Here is a 17,645-nt window from a genome sequence, read left to right as displayed (position 1 = left end):
TTTTACCTACCGAGTATTTGCTTTGTGTTTTATCTTGTTTCAGGCTTACCACGAAGTTCCCTACACAACCTCCTTTACCTTGGCCAAACAGCTGTCCTTTTATAAGATCCGTACAATTGCCCCAGGCAAGACTCACACGGCTGCTATTGATGGTGAGTTGGTTTACAACTTTTTACACAGGCCTCAGTAGCTCATGCTCTTTTATTCTGTCAAGTGTTAGCGCTTCTTCCTTTTTTTTTTTTTTTTTTTAAGATTTCATTTTTAATGGTCCCAGGTGTCGGCACCAAAAAAAAAAAAAAAGATTTCATTTTTAAGTCATCTCCACACCCAACACAGGGCCCAAACCCACAACCCTGAGACCAAGAGTCGAACGCTCTACTGACTGAGCCAACCAGGCAGCCCTAGTAGTAGCCCTTCTTAACAACATATACATTCTTCCGTTTTCCCCCTGGCATCCAGTATTATCTCATTAACAAATCAGGAATTCAAGTAAATTTTTTTTAATAATCATTATAAATGCGCAGTCAGTACATCTCTTAATGACAGTGCCATGCCAATAATTCCAGAAAATGACTGCCTTTAAATTAGTACCATCTGTCCGTTTACTAAGGTAGTACCCCTTTTCCACATTTAAAATACAATATTAGAAAATACGATATTGAGTAACTTTCAGAGTCTAATTAGTTTTAGATACCCTAGCTGCCATAGATGCAAGGTTGTGTGGCAAGCTTTATATTCGTGTTCTCTCAACGACCAGAAGCTAGTCCGTGGAACTCTGCTCTGGCTGTGTTTTCCCTTGTACTCCATGCCCCATGTGTGCCCGGTTGTTTTTCTCTTTTAGAACGAGGCCGGCTGCTGACCTTTGGCTGCAATAAGTGTGGACAGCTGGGCGTTGGGAATTACAAGAAGCGTCTAGGAATCAACCTGCTGGGAGGACCCCTAGGTGGGAAGCAAGTGGTCAGGGTCTCCTGCGGTGATGAGTTTACCATTGCTGCCACCGATGGTGAGTGAGTCTGGACACGTCATTTCAAGCTTTCTGGATGGATGGCTATATTTTAATGTTTGGCTGGGAAAGAGGTAGACTGGTTATATAGCTGGATCATACGTTCACTTTTTGTTTACATTCAGTTGGTATCTAATTGTTACGCTCATAGAGCTTCATTAATTTTTTGTGTGTTCAACATAGTGATTGTTTAAAAAAAATAGTTATCTAAATAATGGCCAAGTTAATATTCTAAGTCCCTGCTTTTTTTTACTTTTTTGGTTAAATGTTTTAAGAATTACTAAATCTTTTTTTTTTTAAGTTTATTTATTTATTTTGAGAGAGAGGGCATGCGAACAGGGGAGAGGCAGAGAGAGGAGAGAATCCCAAGGAGGCTGTGCGCTACATTGTGGGGCCCAATGCAAGGCTCGAACCCACAAACTGTGAGATCATGATCTGAACCAAAATCAAGAGTTGGACATTTAACTGACTAAGCCAGCCACCCAGGCACCCCAAAAATTATTAAATACTTCTGTGTAAATTTTTTTTAATTTAACATTTTTTATTTGTTTTTGAGAGCCAGAGAGAGAGCATGAGCAGGGGTGGGGGAGAGAAAGAGGGAGACACAGAATCCGAAGCAGGCTCCAGGCTCTGAGCTGTCAGCACAGAGCCTGATGTGGGGCTCAAACCCACAAACCATGAGATCACGACCTGAGCTGAAGTCAGACTCTTAACTGACTGCGTCACCCAGGCACCCCTAAACACTTCTATGTATACCTGGCCCAGGACCACGTTGGTTTTAATGAATGTTGGGTGAAGTGGCTGGAGAGGAAAACGACATAATCTAATCTTGCTCCTTGGCTGCTGTCAGCCACACTGCAGTGATGTCCTCAGGGACTGCTAAGGATTGAAGGGCTGAATATGAATACTATGTGTCTCTCAGCTTCCATTGGAATTGGAATTGGAATTGGTCTAATTGAACTTTCTTCTCTCTTTCTTCACATTGCTCGCTCTGTGGCATTTTCTTGCCTCTTTTACTACTTTTCTCTCTTTTTTTTTTAAGTTTACTTTTTGATTTTGAGAGATGTGAGAGGGGAGAGAGAGATGGAGAGAGAGAGAATCCCAAGCAGTCTCCACACTGTCAGCACAGAGCCTGATGCGGGGCTCAAACTCACAAACTGTGAGATTATGACCTGAGCTGAAATCAAGAGTTGGATGTTTAACCAGCTGAGCCACCGAAGCACCCCAACCTTTTTTTTTTTTTTTTTTGAATTTTAGAGAGAGAGCAAGTGCATGTGTGAGCTGGGGAGAGGTGGGGGAGGAAGGGAGGAAGGGGGGGAGAGAGAGAGAGAATCTTTTTTTTTTTAATTTTTTTTTAATGTTTATTTTTGAGACAGAGGGAGATAGAGCGTGAGTGGGGGAGGGGCAGAGAGAGAGGGAGACACAGAATCCGAAGCAGGCTCCAGGCTCTGAGCTGTCAGCACAGAGCCTGATGCAGGGCTCGAACCCACAAACCGTGAGATCATGACCTGAGCCGAAGTTGGATGGTCAACCAACTGAGCCACCCAAGGCTCCCCGAGAGAGGGAGAATCTTAAGCAGGATCCACGCTCGTTGCAGAGCCCAATGCAGGGCTCAAACTCACGAACTGTGACCTGAACCGAAATCAAGAGTTGGACGCTTAACCAACTGAGCCACCCGGGCAACTCACCCACTTCTCTTCTTTACTGCCAGTTCTGCTAGTCCTTATCCCCTCCCTCTTCCGCATTCTTTCTTTGTTCTCTCTCTCTTTTTCCTGTATCACCTTCTGGACTAATTGTAGCCACTCTTTCTTGTGACTGGGGGAACAACAAATCACATTTTATCATCTTGTCTTTTGACTCATTTCAGCTTTTTTTGTTGCTCATGATCTAAGATGCCTTTGTTTTCTTTTGGTCTGTGCCTGTTGTGTACACATGAGGGATCCAAGGACGGTGTCAGATAAGTGATGTGTTGCCATATTTAAGTGAAGCAGCTTTCAGAGGGGCACGGTAACGTTCCCTGCTTGTCCCCAAATGAGGGATATTAGGGAGCAAACTGTTTAGGTCAGGTCAGGCTAGATAAATGGAAATGTTACCTAGAAAGAGTGAGGATGTCGCTGAGGATTAAATTTAGTGTTGCAAGTCTACCAGCACTTCCTGACAGGGCCTCAGGGAAGTAATGTCTCCTCAGTAGATCTGTGTACTTCACAAGGTAAACTTCAGAATGAGGAGTGTAGAATTGGATTCCATGGTTGGGCGTATTACCTCCCAGTATTCCTCTACTTTTCCGGACTGTTCTCTATTGCCTCGTTCACACAGCCAACGTAAATTGAGTGCCTACTATGTTCCAGGTCCTCTTTAGGCTTTGGCAATATAAAAGTGAGTCTCAGAAAGCTCCTATCCTTAAGGAGCTCAAAGTCTAAGTAGGGTAGGGGAGACACTTATAAACAGACTCGTACAGGCTGATAGATCAGGTGCCATTGATGGCAGTATCTGACCCCTCTAAGTCCTAGAATGCCCGGAACTGCTCAATCCTTCTATCTCTCCTCTGTCCCCCTTCACTCCCTAAGCGAGCTTATTACCTTAAGTTCCCTGTATCCACTGACAGTTTTATATCGTCACCACCCTTGAACTCCAGGCTCGGTTATTCATCAGACCCTGGACTTAGTTGTCTAAAGATATGGTGGCTTTAGAGCCCAGTTTTCCCAGGTCAGTCCTCATTCATCCCTATTGTCCAGGTTTAATCATTAATAGTACCCCCTCTTCATTAAAAAATGCTCTGATTTGGATAAGAAGTTACATGCATCTCAGACAAATGTATTATAGTCGAAATCAAACTTTTGATTTTCTGCCCAGATCTGTTCCTCCTATAGCTTTCCTGTCTCACGAAATGGCAGCTTCATCCTATTCCCCACATCCCATTCATCAGCAAATCCTATCGATTATCTTCACAATGTATCCAACCACTTCCCACCATCTTCACTACTACAACTGGTCTCCCTGCTCACCCTTGGTCCCTTGCAATTGATTCTTCTCATAGTAGCCTGATGAATCCTTTAAATACCTACTAGTACACTCAGAACTTCTAATGGATTCCTATCTCAATCAGTAAAAACCAAAGCCATTATAGTGGCCTGCATGGCCCTATATGACCAGGACTCCAGCTACCTCCTGACCTCTTTACTGACCACTGCCCCCCCCCCCCCTGCTTATTTTGCTCTAGCTGCAGGGGCCTTCTTACTCTTTGTTCATGATGCTCCTGTTATTCACATAGGACCTTTGCACTTGCTGTTTTCTCTGCCAGGGAAGCTCTTCCCCTACATATCCACATAGCCTTCTCTCACTTCAATCAGGTCTCTGCTGAAGTGTGGACAAGTACTTCTCTGACTACCCTATCTGAAATAATGCTACCCCATTATTAGTCTTTATTTCTACTTTTCTTTACCATGTATCTTCTTTCATAACACTTATGACTACCAGAAGTATTTGATACTTATTGACTGATCAGTCTCCTCTGACTAGAATGTCAGTTCCAAAAGGGTAGTTGAGTTTGTTTTATTCACTGCTGTATTCCCACACCTCCAGCAGTGCATGTCTTGAAATCAATGCCCAAAAACAGTTGAATGACCAAAAAAGGTTGTTGAATGAGTGGATGGATGGGTGGATGGATGGGTGGATAGATGGATGGCAGGCAATACATAGACACGTCATTTTTTTCCAGGTTGGCATCAGGAATTGTTTAGGGGAATAAACAGCTTTCCCTTGTTTTGTTCATAGTGGGAAATCTTTCTAACTCTCGGGCATAAAGATGGGGAACCCAAAGAGTAGGGAAGTCACTTTTCTGTTAAACTATCTGCTGTTTATTCCAATTCTGTGTCTCCCTCTCTCTCTGCCCCTCCCCCGTTCATGCTCTGTCTCTCTCTGTCCCCCCAAAAAATAAATGTTGAAAAAAAAAATGAAAAAAAAACAAAACTATCTGCTGTTTAATTTTTTTCCCTAGATAATCACATTTTTGCCTGGGGCAATGGTGGTAATGGTCGCCTGGCAATGACCCCCACAGAGAGACCACATGGCTCTGACATCTGCACCTCATGGCCTCGGCCTATTTTTGGATCTCTGCATCACGTCCCAGACCTATCTTGCCGTGGCTGGCACACCATTCTCATTGTTGGTAAGTGTCTCATATGTGTGGGTTGGGATGGATTTGACAGAGGGTAGACCCACACTGAAGGTACTGATGGGCACATTCTTAGAAACAGAAGTGTTTCTAAGAAAAGAGGCTGTTCCTTTAAGTCTTATAACAGTGACGCCATGCCTTGTGATGGGGACAGAACGCTGTTATTTCCTGACATTTGTCATTTGCAACCTTCTGACTTTTTTAACATGATAACTTTGGGCTCTTCCTCTGCCATAGAATCGTTATCTCTAGTTGTCCACTAATTAATTTGTTGCCTGTGTTCATGCTTTTGAGAGAAACATTCAGTACACCTTTAAAAGGAAACTAAATCAATTGTTTTCTGCATAAGGATTACTCTGTTAGGAGGTAAATTATAAAAGCCTGTATGAGGGTTTCCAAGTCCATTCTATTAGATCAGTGGTTCACAGCCTTGGCTGCACATTAGAATCCCCCAAGGAGCTTTTGGAAATCCCATTGTCCTGACCAATTGAATCAGAATCTCTGGGGTGGGACCTAGGTTGCTACTATTTAAAGCTTCTCAGGTAATTCCAAAGAGCAGTTAAGAAGAATTGCTACTTTACATAGTGGATATAATTAGGGTAGCTAGTGGTGCTTTAATATGTAGAACAGTAAGTATTTATAAAGTTATCTGGAGTGATAGATAGCTGTTATCTCGAATATTATTTCCCTAGTCTAGTCTTCTCACTTTTCCTGCCTATAGCTGTTTCTGATGCTTAACTACTGAATATTTTTCCTCAGAGAAAGTATTGAATTCTAAGACCATCCGTTCCAATAGCAGTGGCTTATCCATTGGAACTGGTAAGTAGCAGTGTCTCAGGTACCAGGTACCAGTGGTTTTTCTGAGCTGTGGGTCTTTGGGTTAGATTCCATGCAGTCTCCAAAAAAGGAAATAGGAATATCTTTGGGAAATGAGGAATACGGTGATCAAGAGGGAGGATCTTTGGGTGTATTGCACAATAAGTTATGACTTATATACATTGTGGTCAGAGGGAGAGTACGTCTTTGCCAACCAAGCATATGGAAGTAATTAAGTGGCTTGCCCAACATTGTAATGTGGCTTATGTATTGTTTCTTTCCTTACCATGCTAGGGGCTATGGTTCTATCTACTCTTTGCTTCCACCGTATTCCCAGGGTTATTCCCGTCTATAGAAATAGTTCTTCCAAACAGGCCCTCAGAATTAAAAGTTGGCTAAACTTTCAAAGCAGTTAGGAGAATCAGCCCAAAGCTCTCTGATAGCTTTCCTCTGGCTGCTTTTTGCATGGTTCTGTGTTATTTAGGACTATGCCAGGAAATTAAATCTGTGTTCCTTTTTGGTTTTCCACTTGCTCTAAAGTACCTGTACTCTTTGATGTCTCGGAACTTGGATTCTGATAGTTTGTAGAATCAAAACAGATAAAGACCCAGAATAAAAGCAAATTAATCCAAGAAAAAGAAAGTTGAAAGTCTGATCTAGACTTGTTGAACTCTAGTTTACACACACACACACACACACACACACCATACCTTTTATTAGTTTCTTTTAGTAATCTATTGCTCAGCATTTATTTGTGCATATTAATATCTGTCACAAATGATAAAATATCTTTTTGCTAATCACAGCTGTTCTTTTACAGTGTTGTTTTGCTGGAACAGTATTTAATGGAAAAAATAAGATTAAAAGCACATATCAGTTAGCTGGAAAATGTAAACTCCATAAGGGCAGGGATTTGGGGGGTTTTTTATTCATTAGTTTTATCCACATTACCTAGAAGAGTGCCCGGCAAATGGTGAATGCTCAATAAATACTTGTTGGTTGGATGGGTTCTAACCACCCAGTGGAATACCGTACGAAAGTAGAAATGAACATCTACAAATAGGTCTATAATGTGAAATGTAAAAAGGAAGTTGCAGCAGACTATGTGCCTTTTTATCAAGTTGAAAAACAAGCCAGATTTATATATTGCTTAAGGATATATAAGTATGTGATTGATTTTTTTTTTTTTTTTAAGAAGAAATGATAGAAGTGCCTGGATGGCTCAGTCGGTTCAGTATCTAGACTCTTTTTTTTTTTTTTTAAGTCAATACATTTTTATTTAAGAATTTTAACATGTGATTCCTTCCTCTCCCAGTCACTGTGGTTCCCTCTGGGTCAGAATCACAATCTTCAAAATAGCCCTTTTAAAAAGAGCTTTTGTTCAGTCCACAGTTGGCACTGTTAGTACAGAGTTCTTTCCGTTGGGCTTCTTTAATCTCCACTTGAATATGGATATGCTTCAAGAATTCCCCACCTGTAATCTTTGGGATCCAGTTTTTTTACTTTGGGTCATGTTTAGGGTCAGAATAGATGGGTCTACCTGGTTCTCAATTTCAAACACCCTCTAAACGTGAATGAGTTCAAGTCCCATTCACCCCTAAACTAGCACAGCCTAGAACTGTACAGATTCTTGGGATATTCCAATACATAAGATTTTAAAAATTTGACCGTTAGGGTCTTTCAGTGTTTTAGCAGATAAATGTCTTGTAGTTCTTTCCCACAGATCTAACACATAGCTCCGTGAATAAAGGAAACCACACATAACACTCTATGAAGGTGTTTCCAATGGAGTGTCCGACTCCTGATTTGGGCTCAGGTCATGACTTCAAGATTGTAGGATCGAGCCCCACGTTGGGCTCTGTGCTGACCATGCAGAGCCTATTTAGGATTCTCTCTCTCTGTCTCTGCCCCTCCCTTGTTCACACGTACGGGCGCTCGCTCTCTCTCAAAATAAACTTTAAAAACTATATAAAGAAATGACAAATACAGAATTAATCAGTAGTTACATGTAGGTAGGAGGCCAGAGAAAGAGAAGGAATTCACAAGACAGATATGATACAGGTAATGTTTTAGGTCAGCACTGTCCCATAAATCGTTCTGCAACAGTGGAAATGTTCTATATGTATGCTGTCCAGCACTTGAAAAGTGGCTACCGTGACTGAGGAACTGAACTTTTTATTTAAATTTAAATAGCCATATATGGCTAGTGACTACCGTATTGGAAAGTACAGTTCTAGTTCTTCAAGTGGTAGATTCACGTTTTTGTTTTGTTAGGCGTCAAAACTTACACGTGTGTTAAAATAGTCTTTTGTATATTTCAAATGTAACATTATTTTCAAAAGCCATTTAAAACAAGCTTCGGAGCTTTTGTTGGCATCTCCAGGTCTGCTGCTTCGGTAGGATCACAGTGTGACACAGTCTTGCAAGCCACTATAGCTGGTGATCGCGAACAGTCCTTTACGTTTAACTTTGGAATATACCATGCACTTACTTTTTTAGCTTTAGCAAATACATCTTTTTGGCCCATATTAAAATTTCATTCCATTTTTTGACTACACGTCAGCTAGTCTTCATTAAGATAACTTGGAATGTGCTACATATGAAAGAACCAGCCATCATATTTTAAAAATTCTTACAAATTGTTATCAAAAGAATTTAATGAATTTAATGGTTGAAGACTTCTCCAGAAAGGAAGTTAGTGGTGAGTTTATCTGGCCATTTTAAGAGTTGTTTGGCTCAAATGTGAAAGTGCTTTGTATTTATACGAAACCTTGACAAGCCTTGGTGGAGAATGCTAGAGTCTGGGTGTATCTATTAAAGCACGGGTGGTAGATTCAATGAGCTGTGGTTGGGGCGGCTGTTCAGTAGTGCTTTAGAACATTGATAATCTGCTATGGACATAGAAATGAGTAAGTTTGGGATGTAGAAGTCAATTATCATTATAAAGATGCTGATATTCAATATCTTGTATAAAAACTACAAATTTAGTCCCAAATATCTTGACACTGTTGCTACTACTTCATGCGACTCTAGGAAGCTCTCCAGGGGTCAGGGGGACTGTGAGATCGTAAATCTTTCTTGCTGCCTAGCAAGGCTCTCTCTTTCTGTGCTGTGTATCTGTCAGTGGTTCAGAGTGCTAGCCCAGGAGGCGGCGGCGGTGGGGGAGAAGAGGAGGACAGTCAGCGGGAATCTGAAACTCCTGATCCAAGCGGAGGCTTCCGAGGAACAATGGAAGCAGACCGAGGAATGGAAGGTTTAGTCAGTCCCACGGAGGCCATGGGGATCATTAGTGGGGCCAGCAGCTCCTGCCCTGGCTGGCTTCGAAAGGTAATTCCTTTGGCAGAGGTATCTTCGATAAAATAGCAGACCCTTTACAGGAACTAGAAAGGAGCCGTCAGAATCTCTCTGTGTCCCATGCCCTGTTCAAGCGTTTTGCAGTAGGCATCGAGGTTTCTGACTTCCACCTGGAACGAAACTACCAAACCTCTAATTCTTTTTTCTTCCTGACAAGAAGAGATACAAAATGTTCTCATACCGGTATTAAATGAATTTAAATTAATAAAACCTTCCTTGAAGCAGTCTTTGTAATGCATGCGTGCAGATTAAGCTTAGAGATTTTGTACTGTGGTTTGTAGAAGTGGACTATTGGGGCAGTTGGAATGTTGTACAATAGAGAGGTTATGAATGTTGAAGTGCGGATAGTAAAAATGTTGGAGTGTATTTAGATGGAAAGTTGGCTACAACATGTGGCTGGGCAGAAAAAGATGGAATACCTGTGCAGCAGGATCCCGTTCTCTTAGAAAATATGTAATGCATAGAGGAGTATCTGCTATGAAGACTGAACACAGTATTGCTCATTTTAACAGTGCTTATTTATGAGTGATGGAATTGCTGGTCTTTTTGCCCATCTGGATTTTGTCATTTTCTGTATTTTGTCAAACTACATTGTAGTTTGTGAAATTTATATTTTTACGTAAAAAAAAAAAAATCTAGAGATTTAGTTTCCCGTGTAAGATGACGAAACTTGATAGTCAGTTAGGAGTATGAATGCAAGAGGCAGTACACTGTTGTACCTAACGTTTCAGCCTGGGCATTGGCCTCACTGCCATCACCTTCAAGCTTCCCAGCTCGAACAGACTGTGTAGAATAAGTGTGTCAAGGAGATGTGCCACACACTCCAAACCATGTTCTTGAATTTGAGTTTGAATTCAAATCACTGTTACTCCTCTGAGGAAGGGATGTCCTATTGACAGGCCCGGTGAGCTGAGTTGTACTCACAACTGTCATGCCCCACTAGGGGGTGCTGATGTCACAGCAGAGTGAAAGCTATAGCAAGATGGGAATTTGGGAGAAAGAAAATAGATGGCTCAAACAGAACTGATGAGATTCTTTGTCTTATACATAGGAGCTGGAAAATGCAGAATTCATCCCCATGCCTGACAGCCCATCTCCCCTAAGTACAGCTTTTTCAGAGTCTGAGAAAGACACCCTGCCCTATGAAGAGCTGCAAGGACTCAAAGTGGCTTCTGAAGCTCCTTCGGAACACAAGCCCCCAGTAGGAGCCTGGGTAACTGAACTTTTTGCCTTTGAGTCACAACTAGGTAACCAGAGAGCTCTCTCCACTTCTCCTGACCTGTCTCCTCTAGCTTCCTCAGTCTCCCACTGCCCTGAATCAACTCATTATACTGTCTACTCGGCAGTGCTTAAAGCATCTGCCCTAGGCTTACCTGAGTTGCCTTGGAGAAGCATTGACCCTTTCACATTCCTGATGCACTAACAGTTCTCCACACCAGAGGACTTTCTTTTCTCTTTGCCTCAGAAGTACCAAAATTAAAGTTCCAAAATTCAAATCCACTTTTTCTTGACACTGCTAGTGTAGGTTGGGGGCTCTAAATATGAGTAAGAAATAATGCTTGTAATCTCGTGAGGGAGCCACACACGTGTGCCTAACCTTGGTAGAAATCAAATTGTGGTAAGTACCTCAAATGTAAACCAGGGGTCACCAAGCTTTTTCTATAAAGGGCCACGTAGTAACTATTTTAGGCTTATGGACCATGCAGTCCCTTTTGCAACTAGTCAACGCTGTAGCATAAAAGCAGCTGTAGATAATACATAATGAATGCGCATGACTGTGTTCCAATAAGACTTCATTTACAAAAACAGGCAATAGGCCGGATTTGGCTATCATTTGCTGACCCTTCCTATAAACGAAGTACAGTGGAAGAAAGGAGAGAAATCCAGACTAGAAAAGGTGTAATAAAACCTTTGAAACTTTAAGGTGAACATTTAAATTCCTCTATCAATTAACTTTCTTGAATTATTTTGGCAGTCCTATTTACTGAACACCTTTTAAATCTCTTCTAAAGTGTGATCCACTACATTTCATGAATATTGACCTGTTGGGTCACAGTGTTCTCACTGTGATCAGAAAGACTTGTTCCAAACCATATCCCCCACTTCAGCATTTTAAATGGGATGATAGCCATGCACTTTAAATTTAATTGCCAAGTTCTCCAAAACAGGTGATTGTTCTTTTTACCTTAGCATAATGGAGACTGAGGCACTGAGAGTTCTCTTGCTGTTATGTAGAGCCAGGTGCTATTGTAATCCCAGCAGCTTTCTGTTTCTCTTGCATTTCTCACACATTTGTGTGTGTGTGTGGTTTATCTTGTTACTTTTAAAGTAAGGTCCAATAGTATTTCGAGGAAGGTTGGATTGGGGAGTTGGGATAAGCACGCAGAAGCACCTGTGACCTCTTTCTTCTCTCCTTAGCCACCTCGGCTGAGTCCTGCAGAGACCTGTGCTGGGAAGGGAACGCCATTAACTCCTACCTGTGCCTGCAGCACTCTGCAGGGAGAGGTTGAGAGATTGCACGGGCTGGTGTTAAAGTGTCTGGCTGAACAACAGAAGCTACAGCAAGAAAACCTCCAGATTTTTACCCAACTACAGAAGCTGAACAAGAAATTAGAAGGAGGGCAGCAGGTGAGAGCATTAAAGGAATAATTCAATTTCTAACTCTGTTTTGAAGAGTCACAGAAACAAAACACCCAAGAATTGAAATAGACCTTTTCCTTTGCAGAGACTTATCTTTTGATGATGTAACTTATGTAATTAATTTCAGCAGCCCTGGGCCTTTTTCAGGCACCTCGGTTAGATCATTTTCATCACTTTGTTTTTTGTTATTGTATATTTTTCTTTTATTATTTTTTTAATGCTTATTTATTTATTTTGAGAGAGTGCGCGTGTGAGTGGGAGAGGGACAGAGAGAGGACAGAATCCCAAGAAGGCTCCGTGCTGACAGCACAAAGCCCGACTTGGGGCTCAGTCCCACGAACCATGAGATCATGAGCTGAAATCAAGAGTTGGGTGTTTAATTGACGGAGCCACCCAGGCACCCCTCTTTTACTTGTTACTATGAAAAACTTTATAAACCTATAGTTCAGCGGATACTCATAATCCACCATCTAGATTGAACAATTGTTAACATGTTTCAAAAGTATGTGTGTGTGTGTGCATTTAAAATATGTGGGGGTATATATCTGTGTGTATTTAAAATATATGTGGGTATATGTGTGTGTATATATTTTTTATTTTGCTAAACCATTTTCAAATAGATTATAAAAGTCATAACATAGCCCCTCTAAATACTTTCTTACACAAATCCAAAAATAAACACATTCATTCTCCCAGCTAACCACCAAACTACTATCACACTCAACACTGATATTCTCAATTTTCATCCAGTACCCAATTGATAGTCGAATTTTCCCAGTTTTCCCACAAAAATGTTCTCTATAACTTTTTTTTTTTTATGAGTCCAGAATCCAGTCAAGGGCCCTACATTACATTATCACATTGTTATATCTCTTATTTTTTTTTTGTCTAGAATACTTCTTTCTACTATCATCACTTTTTTTTTTCAATATATGAAGTTTATTGTCAGATTGGTTTCCTTTTTTTTTCAATATATGATTTTTTTTTTCAATATATGAACTTTTCTTTTTTAAATTTTCATGGCATCAATTTGTTGAAGAAACAGGGTCGGCTCTTTAACAAAATGAGCTACATTCTGGATTTGTGTTTTCTTCTTAGAACATTATTTAACTTGTTCTTTTGTCACCCTGTCATTTCTATAAACTAGAAGTTAGACTTAAGACTTAATTAGGTTCATATTAAACATTTTTGATAAAAATAATTTCAATGCTGTTTGCATTGTTTATCAAGAGCCATAGCTCTTTTAGCCATTAGTTCTATTGAGAGTGAACCAGGACTGGGAAATAGGGTTCAACCCTTGGCTTTGCCATTTGTCAGTTTTGTGTGTCTGGACAAATTTGTTTCTGTGAGTCTTGGTTTCTCACCTAAAAAGGGCAAATAATACCATGTACTTTGTTATGGTTGTTTTGAGGATTAAATGAAATCTTGTCTATGAAAGGACTTTGGGAAGTAATATACTCGAGGCAGGCATGGGGTGATTGGCAGCCGTGGCAGGCAGGAGGATTGTTTGGCTTAGGGCTGTCTCACTTTTATTTATTGTTAATGTTTATTTATTTTTGAAAGAGAGAGAGCATACACGTGCATGCATGCGTGGTGGAGGGGCAGAGACAGGGAGACAGAGGATCCAAAGCGGGCTCCATGCTGACAGCAGCAAGCCGGGTATGGGGCTCAAACCCACAAACCACAAGATCATGACCTGAGCTGAAGTCAGACATTTAACCAACTGAGCTACCCAGGCACCTCATGGTTGTCTCAGTTTTAAAATTTTTTTTTTTTTTCAACGTTTATTTATTTTTGGGACAGAGAGAGACAGAGCATGAACGGGGGAGGGGCAGAGAGAGAGGGAGACACAGAATCGGAAACAGGCTCCAGGCTCTGAGCCATCAGCCCAGAGCCCGACGCGGGGCTCGAACTCACGGACCGCGAGATCGTGACCTGGCTGAAGTCGGACGCTCAACCGACTGCGCCACCCAGGCGCCCCTGGTTGTCTCAGTTTTAAAACTTAGAGTTCTGCATTCCAGAAAATCCTACAGTCCTGGGCAAACAGTTGGTCACCCTGCCTGCAGCAAGTGTAAAGGTGTTGGCTTTATTTAAGGTAGCATCATTAAGGTATTATCTAAGGGTAGTATTACGAGCTTCTCACAAAACTGTGGCCACAGATCCTTAGAAGTCAACATTGAAAACCTAGTCCTGGACTGCGGTGACTGGTGGCAGTATTGTTAATGTGGAATTGTGTTTTGTTTGGACAGGAGGGGATGCATTCCAAAGGAACTCAGACAGCAAAGGAAGAGATGGAAATGGATCCAAAGCCTGACTTAGATTCAGATTCCTGGTGCCTCCTGGGAACAGACTCCTGTCGACCCAGCCTCTAGTCTCCTGAGCCCGTATGGCCTCCAGGAAACTGGGATCCAAAGAACTTCACAGCACACTTACTGAATGCAGAGAGCGCTTTCCTGGCTTTGTTCACTTGCAGACAAGGAGTGCAAGGCGGAGGCTCCAAAGCACTTTCCGTGTACACTTGGAGAGTGGCATTGCCTCTTAGATAGGATCTAGGAGTGGTTTTGTTTGGAGAATGGAAGGGCCCCATGGCCCTGGCTTTGTCCTCAGTGACTGCCATAGCAACAGCAGCTCTGTACCTCATCTGGTGATCCCACCTTTGAAGAGGAGACACAATGCTCACCTTAATTTTGCTGGTAGCAGCTTATATCCCATTTATCATTTCACCATTACTTGGAAGCTGCCTTGGGAATTCAACACCAGGCATTGCACCTCTGGGTGGAGGAGGGAAAAGTGTAAAACTTGAGTGGGCTGGAACCAGGTGGGGCCCATCCAGGGTCGTCTGGAGAGCGGCGAAGTGGTGAAACCCTCTCAGGAGCCCTGAGTCTGGGAAAATATGTCTGGTGGAGTCAATCTAGGGCTTGTTTTCAGAAAGTTCAGTTACTTTGCGCAGCTAAATGCTTTAAGAGGAAAAGCGGGCTTAGATTGCTTTTCCTCTGAGGGTCGATTGAAATTTCTTCAGTGAGGAGTCAAGAAAGAAGGCTAGGTCCTCTCCTCATCACACAGCTGGAGTTTCAGTCCTGTGACCGATGCAGGTAGGATTTCCTAACTTTGGAAGATGCCTCTAAAAAGTGAGGTGCTTCATCGAGAATGAGTCAGTGGGGCAATAGAACAGCCTTAAGAGAAACAATGAGGGAGAGAGGGCCTCCTGTAGCTGCCTCTACTTGGTATCTTTAAGAAGGTCTAGAGTGCCTCTGCCTTCGTGGCTCTTAGGGTTCTAACCTGGACTTCAGCAGCCCCAACCACTCCCTTTCTGTATGTCTAGTCAGTATTTTCCCCTTTTGGTGTTTTATGAAGCCATATCAGTGAATCTGTATCATCTTTCCTACTTGAGTGGCCCAAAGCCAGCACCAAAACCTGGTAGTCCCTGAAGCCTAACAAAACAGGCAGAAGCCGCCAAGTGAAAGGAATTTGGCTGAGAGCTCCGTTCTAATCCCGTAGTCATTATGTCCTTATGGACAGGAACGAACCAGCTTTCCCAAAGAGAGAAAGTGTCCTCAAAGCTTTTGATGGTTTTACTTAAGGATATGAGCTTTGGGTTTCCACCTAGCCTTATGCAATGTTCCGTTAGCGTTTGGGGTCATAGGGGCTGCCTTGATGAGTCTCACATCCTGCCTTCCTAGAAACAGCTAAATTAATTTGTGTTTCATTTTCCCCAAACCCCAAAAATGAATGTTTGATATCTCTATAATATTTTGGAAGGACCTGTGCAATGGAAATTTTGCTATTTCCCTAAAACTGGTGGCGTAAAGGCTCATGCTTGGGGAAGACCCCATGGCTGGGGATGGGCAACTCTGTTCAATGGGATCTTCTTTGGTTTGATGTTCCCATTGTTTTCTCAATTCTGGGAAGCCTAGTACAATGGTACTAACGTAATCACTAAAGCCTTTTCTTAAAATAAGGGAAGGGGCCAACCCCAGATTAAAGTTACAAGTTCTGGGGACTTGGGGGTTTGCTGTAAACCCTAACAATGGGTTTTGGTTCATCATGTAAATGCACCTTTGATTTTTTTAAGGGCTGACTGGCCTTTCACGTTCCTGTATCCCTCAGACTCACCGTCTCAGCAGGCCTGAGAGGCAGGCTCAGTTTGGGTGTTAATCCTGAGTATTGCTTCTGCTGTGGAACGGAGGAACAGGGGCACATTGCTGAGACAGGGATGAAAGTAAGCATCGGAGGGAGGGGGAGAGCCCTGCTCTTGTTCCAGAGGGGAGCCATTCTCTAGCAGGGGAACACTGGTCATTTTCTCTAGCATGTTCCCTTGGGAAGTCTAGTTTGCTGGTAATCTGGCTGAGAATCTGAGTTCTGTGCCTTAGAGACAATTTGCACTTTCCCAAATTGTGCCTGGGACAGCCGTATGATTTTTCCCACCAAATAGCTATGCAAGTAGAAACCAGTTCAAAGGTGGCAGCCATGCATTAGATAAAAAGTGAAAGGTTAGGCAGCAGAAATGCCTTTGAATGGTTTTTTTATAGCTAATTCTCTTCGAGTTTGTCCTGCCGTTCTTTCTGCAGCGCTAGGTGTTTTCAGTTTTCTAGTAGTATTGCTTTTGAGTTACAATATAACCTGAGTTACTCCGCTGCTCTGACATTGTTGCTGAAGAACTAGCTTATTGTTAGCCAGATGTTTGAAAGGTTGAGGGTGGAGTGGTTTGGCATTTCTGTTTTAAATAAACATTTAAACTCTCAATCAGTGCTATGCCTGCGCACGGACCTTAGTCACTGGGGATGAAACACCCAGATTCTAGGCCTTTATGAATCTTTGATTCCATGAGTCTTTATATAAATAAATAAATGACCTTGTAATAGAAACAACACAAGGGACATTTGCACAAATAATCTTTTGCTTTTTTCCAGTTTCTTTTTCTTGCTTATAGAATCGTTTCTGCTGCTACAACTTTTTTCCCCAAACTTCTCAAGTGCTTAAAATGCAGAAGGAAGGGAAAAAATGAGCCACTGAAAGAGGAAGGATCATTTCTTATACTTACCCCTCAGTCACAGTGGACTTTTTCAAGTGATAATGTGTGTCTATGTTTATAAATCTGTTTTCCGTCAAAGAGGGTGAACTGTATTTGGTCTCCCTGGCATAGCCAAGTTATCACTTCTCTTGGCTGAGCATGTCATTAAAGTTTAAAGCAAAAGCAGCCTTAAACTCAAATTTCATTTGATTTGCCATATATTTGGAAACATTCATAAGAGAAAGAACAGCTCTGGAGCGAGGATGTATTATAAATAAATTCTTTCAGATGAGTATCCCTGGGCCTCCAAAGTAGTATTATTCATTAGTGTCAAGGCAGACTGGGCTGTAGTCAGGACTACAAAACATGTTCCTTTCTGCCACAAAGCCAAAAATCATTTATTACTTCAATGATTAACTATGGAAATAAACATGCTGATCACTGAACCTCACAGAATCAGGAACATTAGAGAGAAAAACACTTTATCACATCTGCACTACCTCCTTTGTAGTTGGGAAGAACGAGAAGTTAATGACCAAAAGCAAATGTTGGCCACAAGGTACGAGGCTGCATTAAATACGCTGCTGTTAGGAAATACTCTCTCAGCACGTCTGCGTATACTTTTGTATGAAGTGAGTTTCACCATG

General features: G+C 41.9%; 1 protein-coding gene across 2 annotated transcripts in view; it reads left to right on the top strand.

Moving 5' to 3' along the window:
• NEK9 (NIMA related kinase 9) overlaps positions 1-17,293 on the top strand; it is a 39,750-nt gene extending 22,457 nt beyond the window's left edge. For both annotated transcript variants that reach the window (XM_030319600.1, XM_030319599.1), the window contains 8 exons: positions 44-152; positions 842-1,003; positions 5,001-5,171; positions 5,937-5,996; positions 9,118-9,320; positions 10,399-10,560; positions 11,766-11,975; positions 14,237-17,293. In XM_030319600.1, coding sequence (XP_030175460.1) covers positions 44-152; positions 842-1,003; positions 5,001-5,171; positions 5,937-5,996; positions 9,118-9,320; positions 10,399-10,560; positions 11,766-11,975; positions 14,237-14,359 — 1,200 coding nt within the window. In that variant the 3' untranslated portion in view covers positions 14,360-17,293. The remainder of the gene's footprint in view (positions 1-43; positions 153-841; positions 1,004-5,000; positions 5,172-5,936; positions 5,997-9,117; positions 9,321-10,398; positions 10,561-11,765; positions 11,976-14,236) is intronic.
• The last annotated feature ends 352 nt before the right edge of the window (positions 17,294-17,645 follow it).

The sequence above is a fragment of the Lynx canadensis genome, chromosome B3, assembly GCF_007474595.2.
Source record: "Lynx canadensis isolate LIC74 chromosome B3, mLynCan4.pri.v2, whole genome shotgun sequence".
Classification (NCBI taxonomy): Eukaryota; Metazoa; Chordata; class Mammalia; order Carnivora; family Felidae; genus Lynx; species Lynx canadensis.
This window is presented reverse-complemented; position numbering and strand designations above follow the sequence as displayed.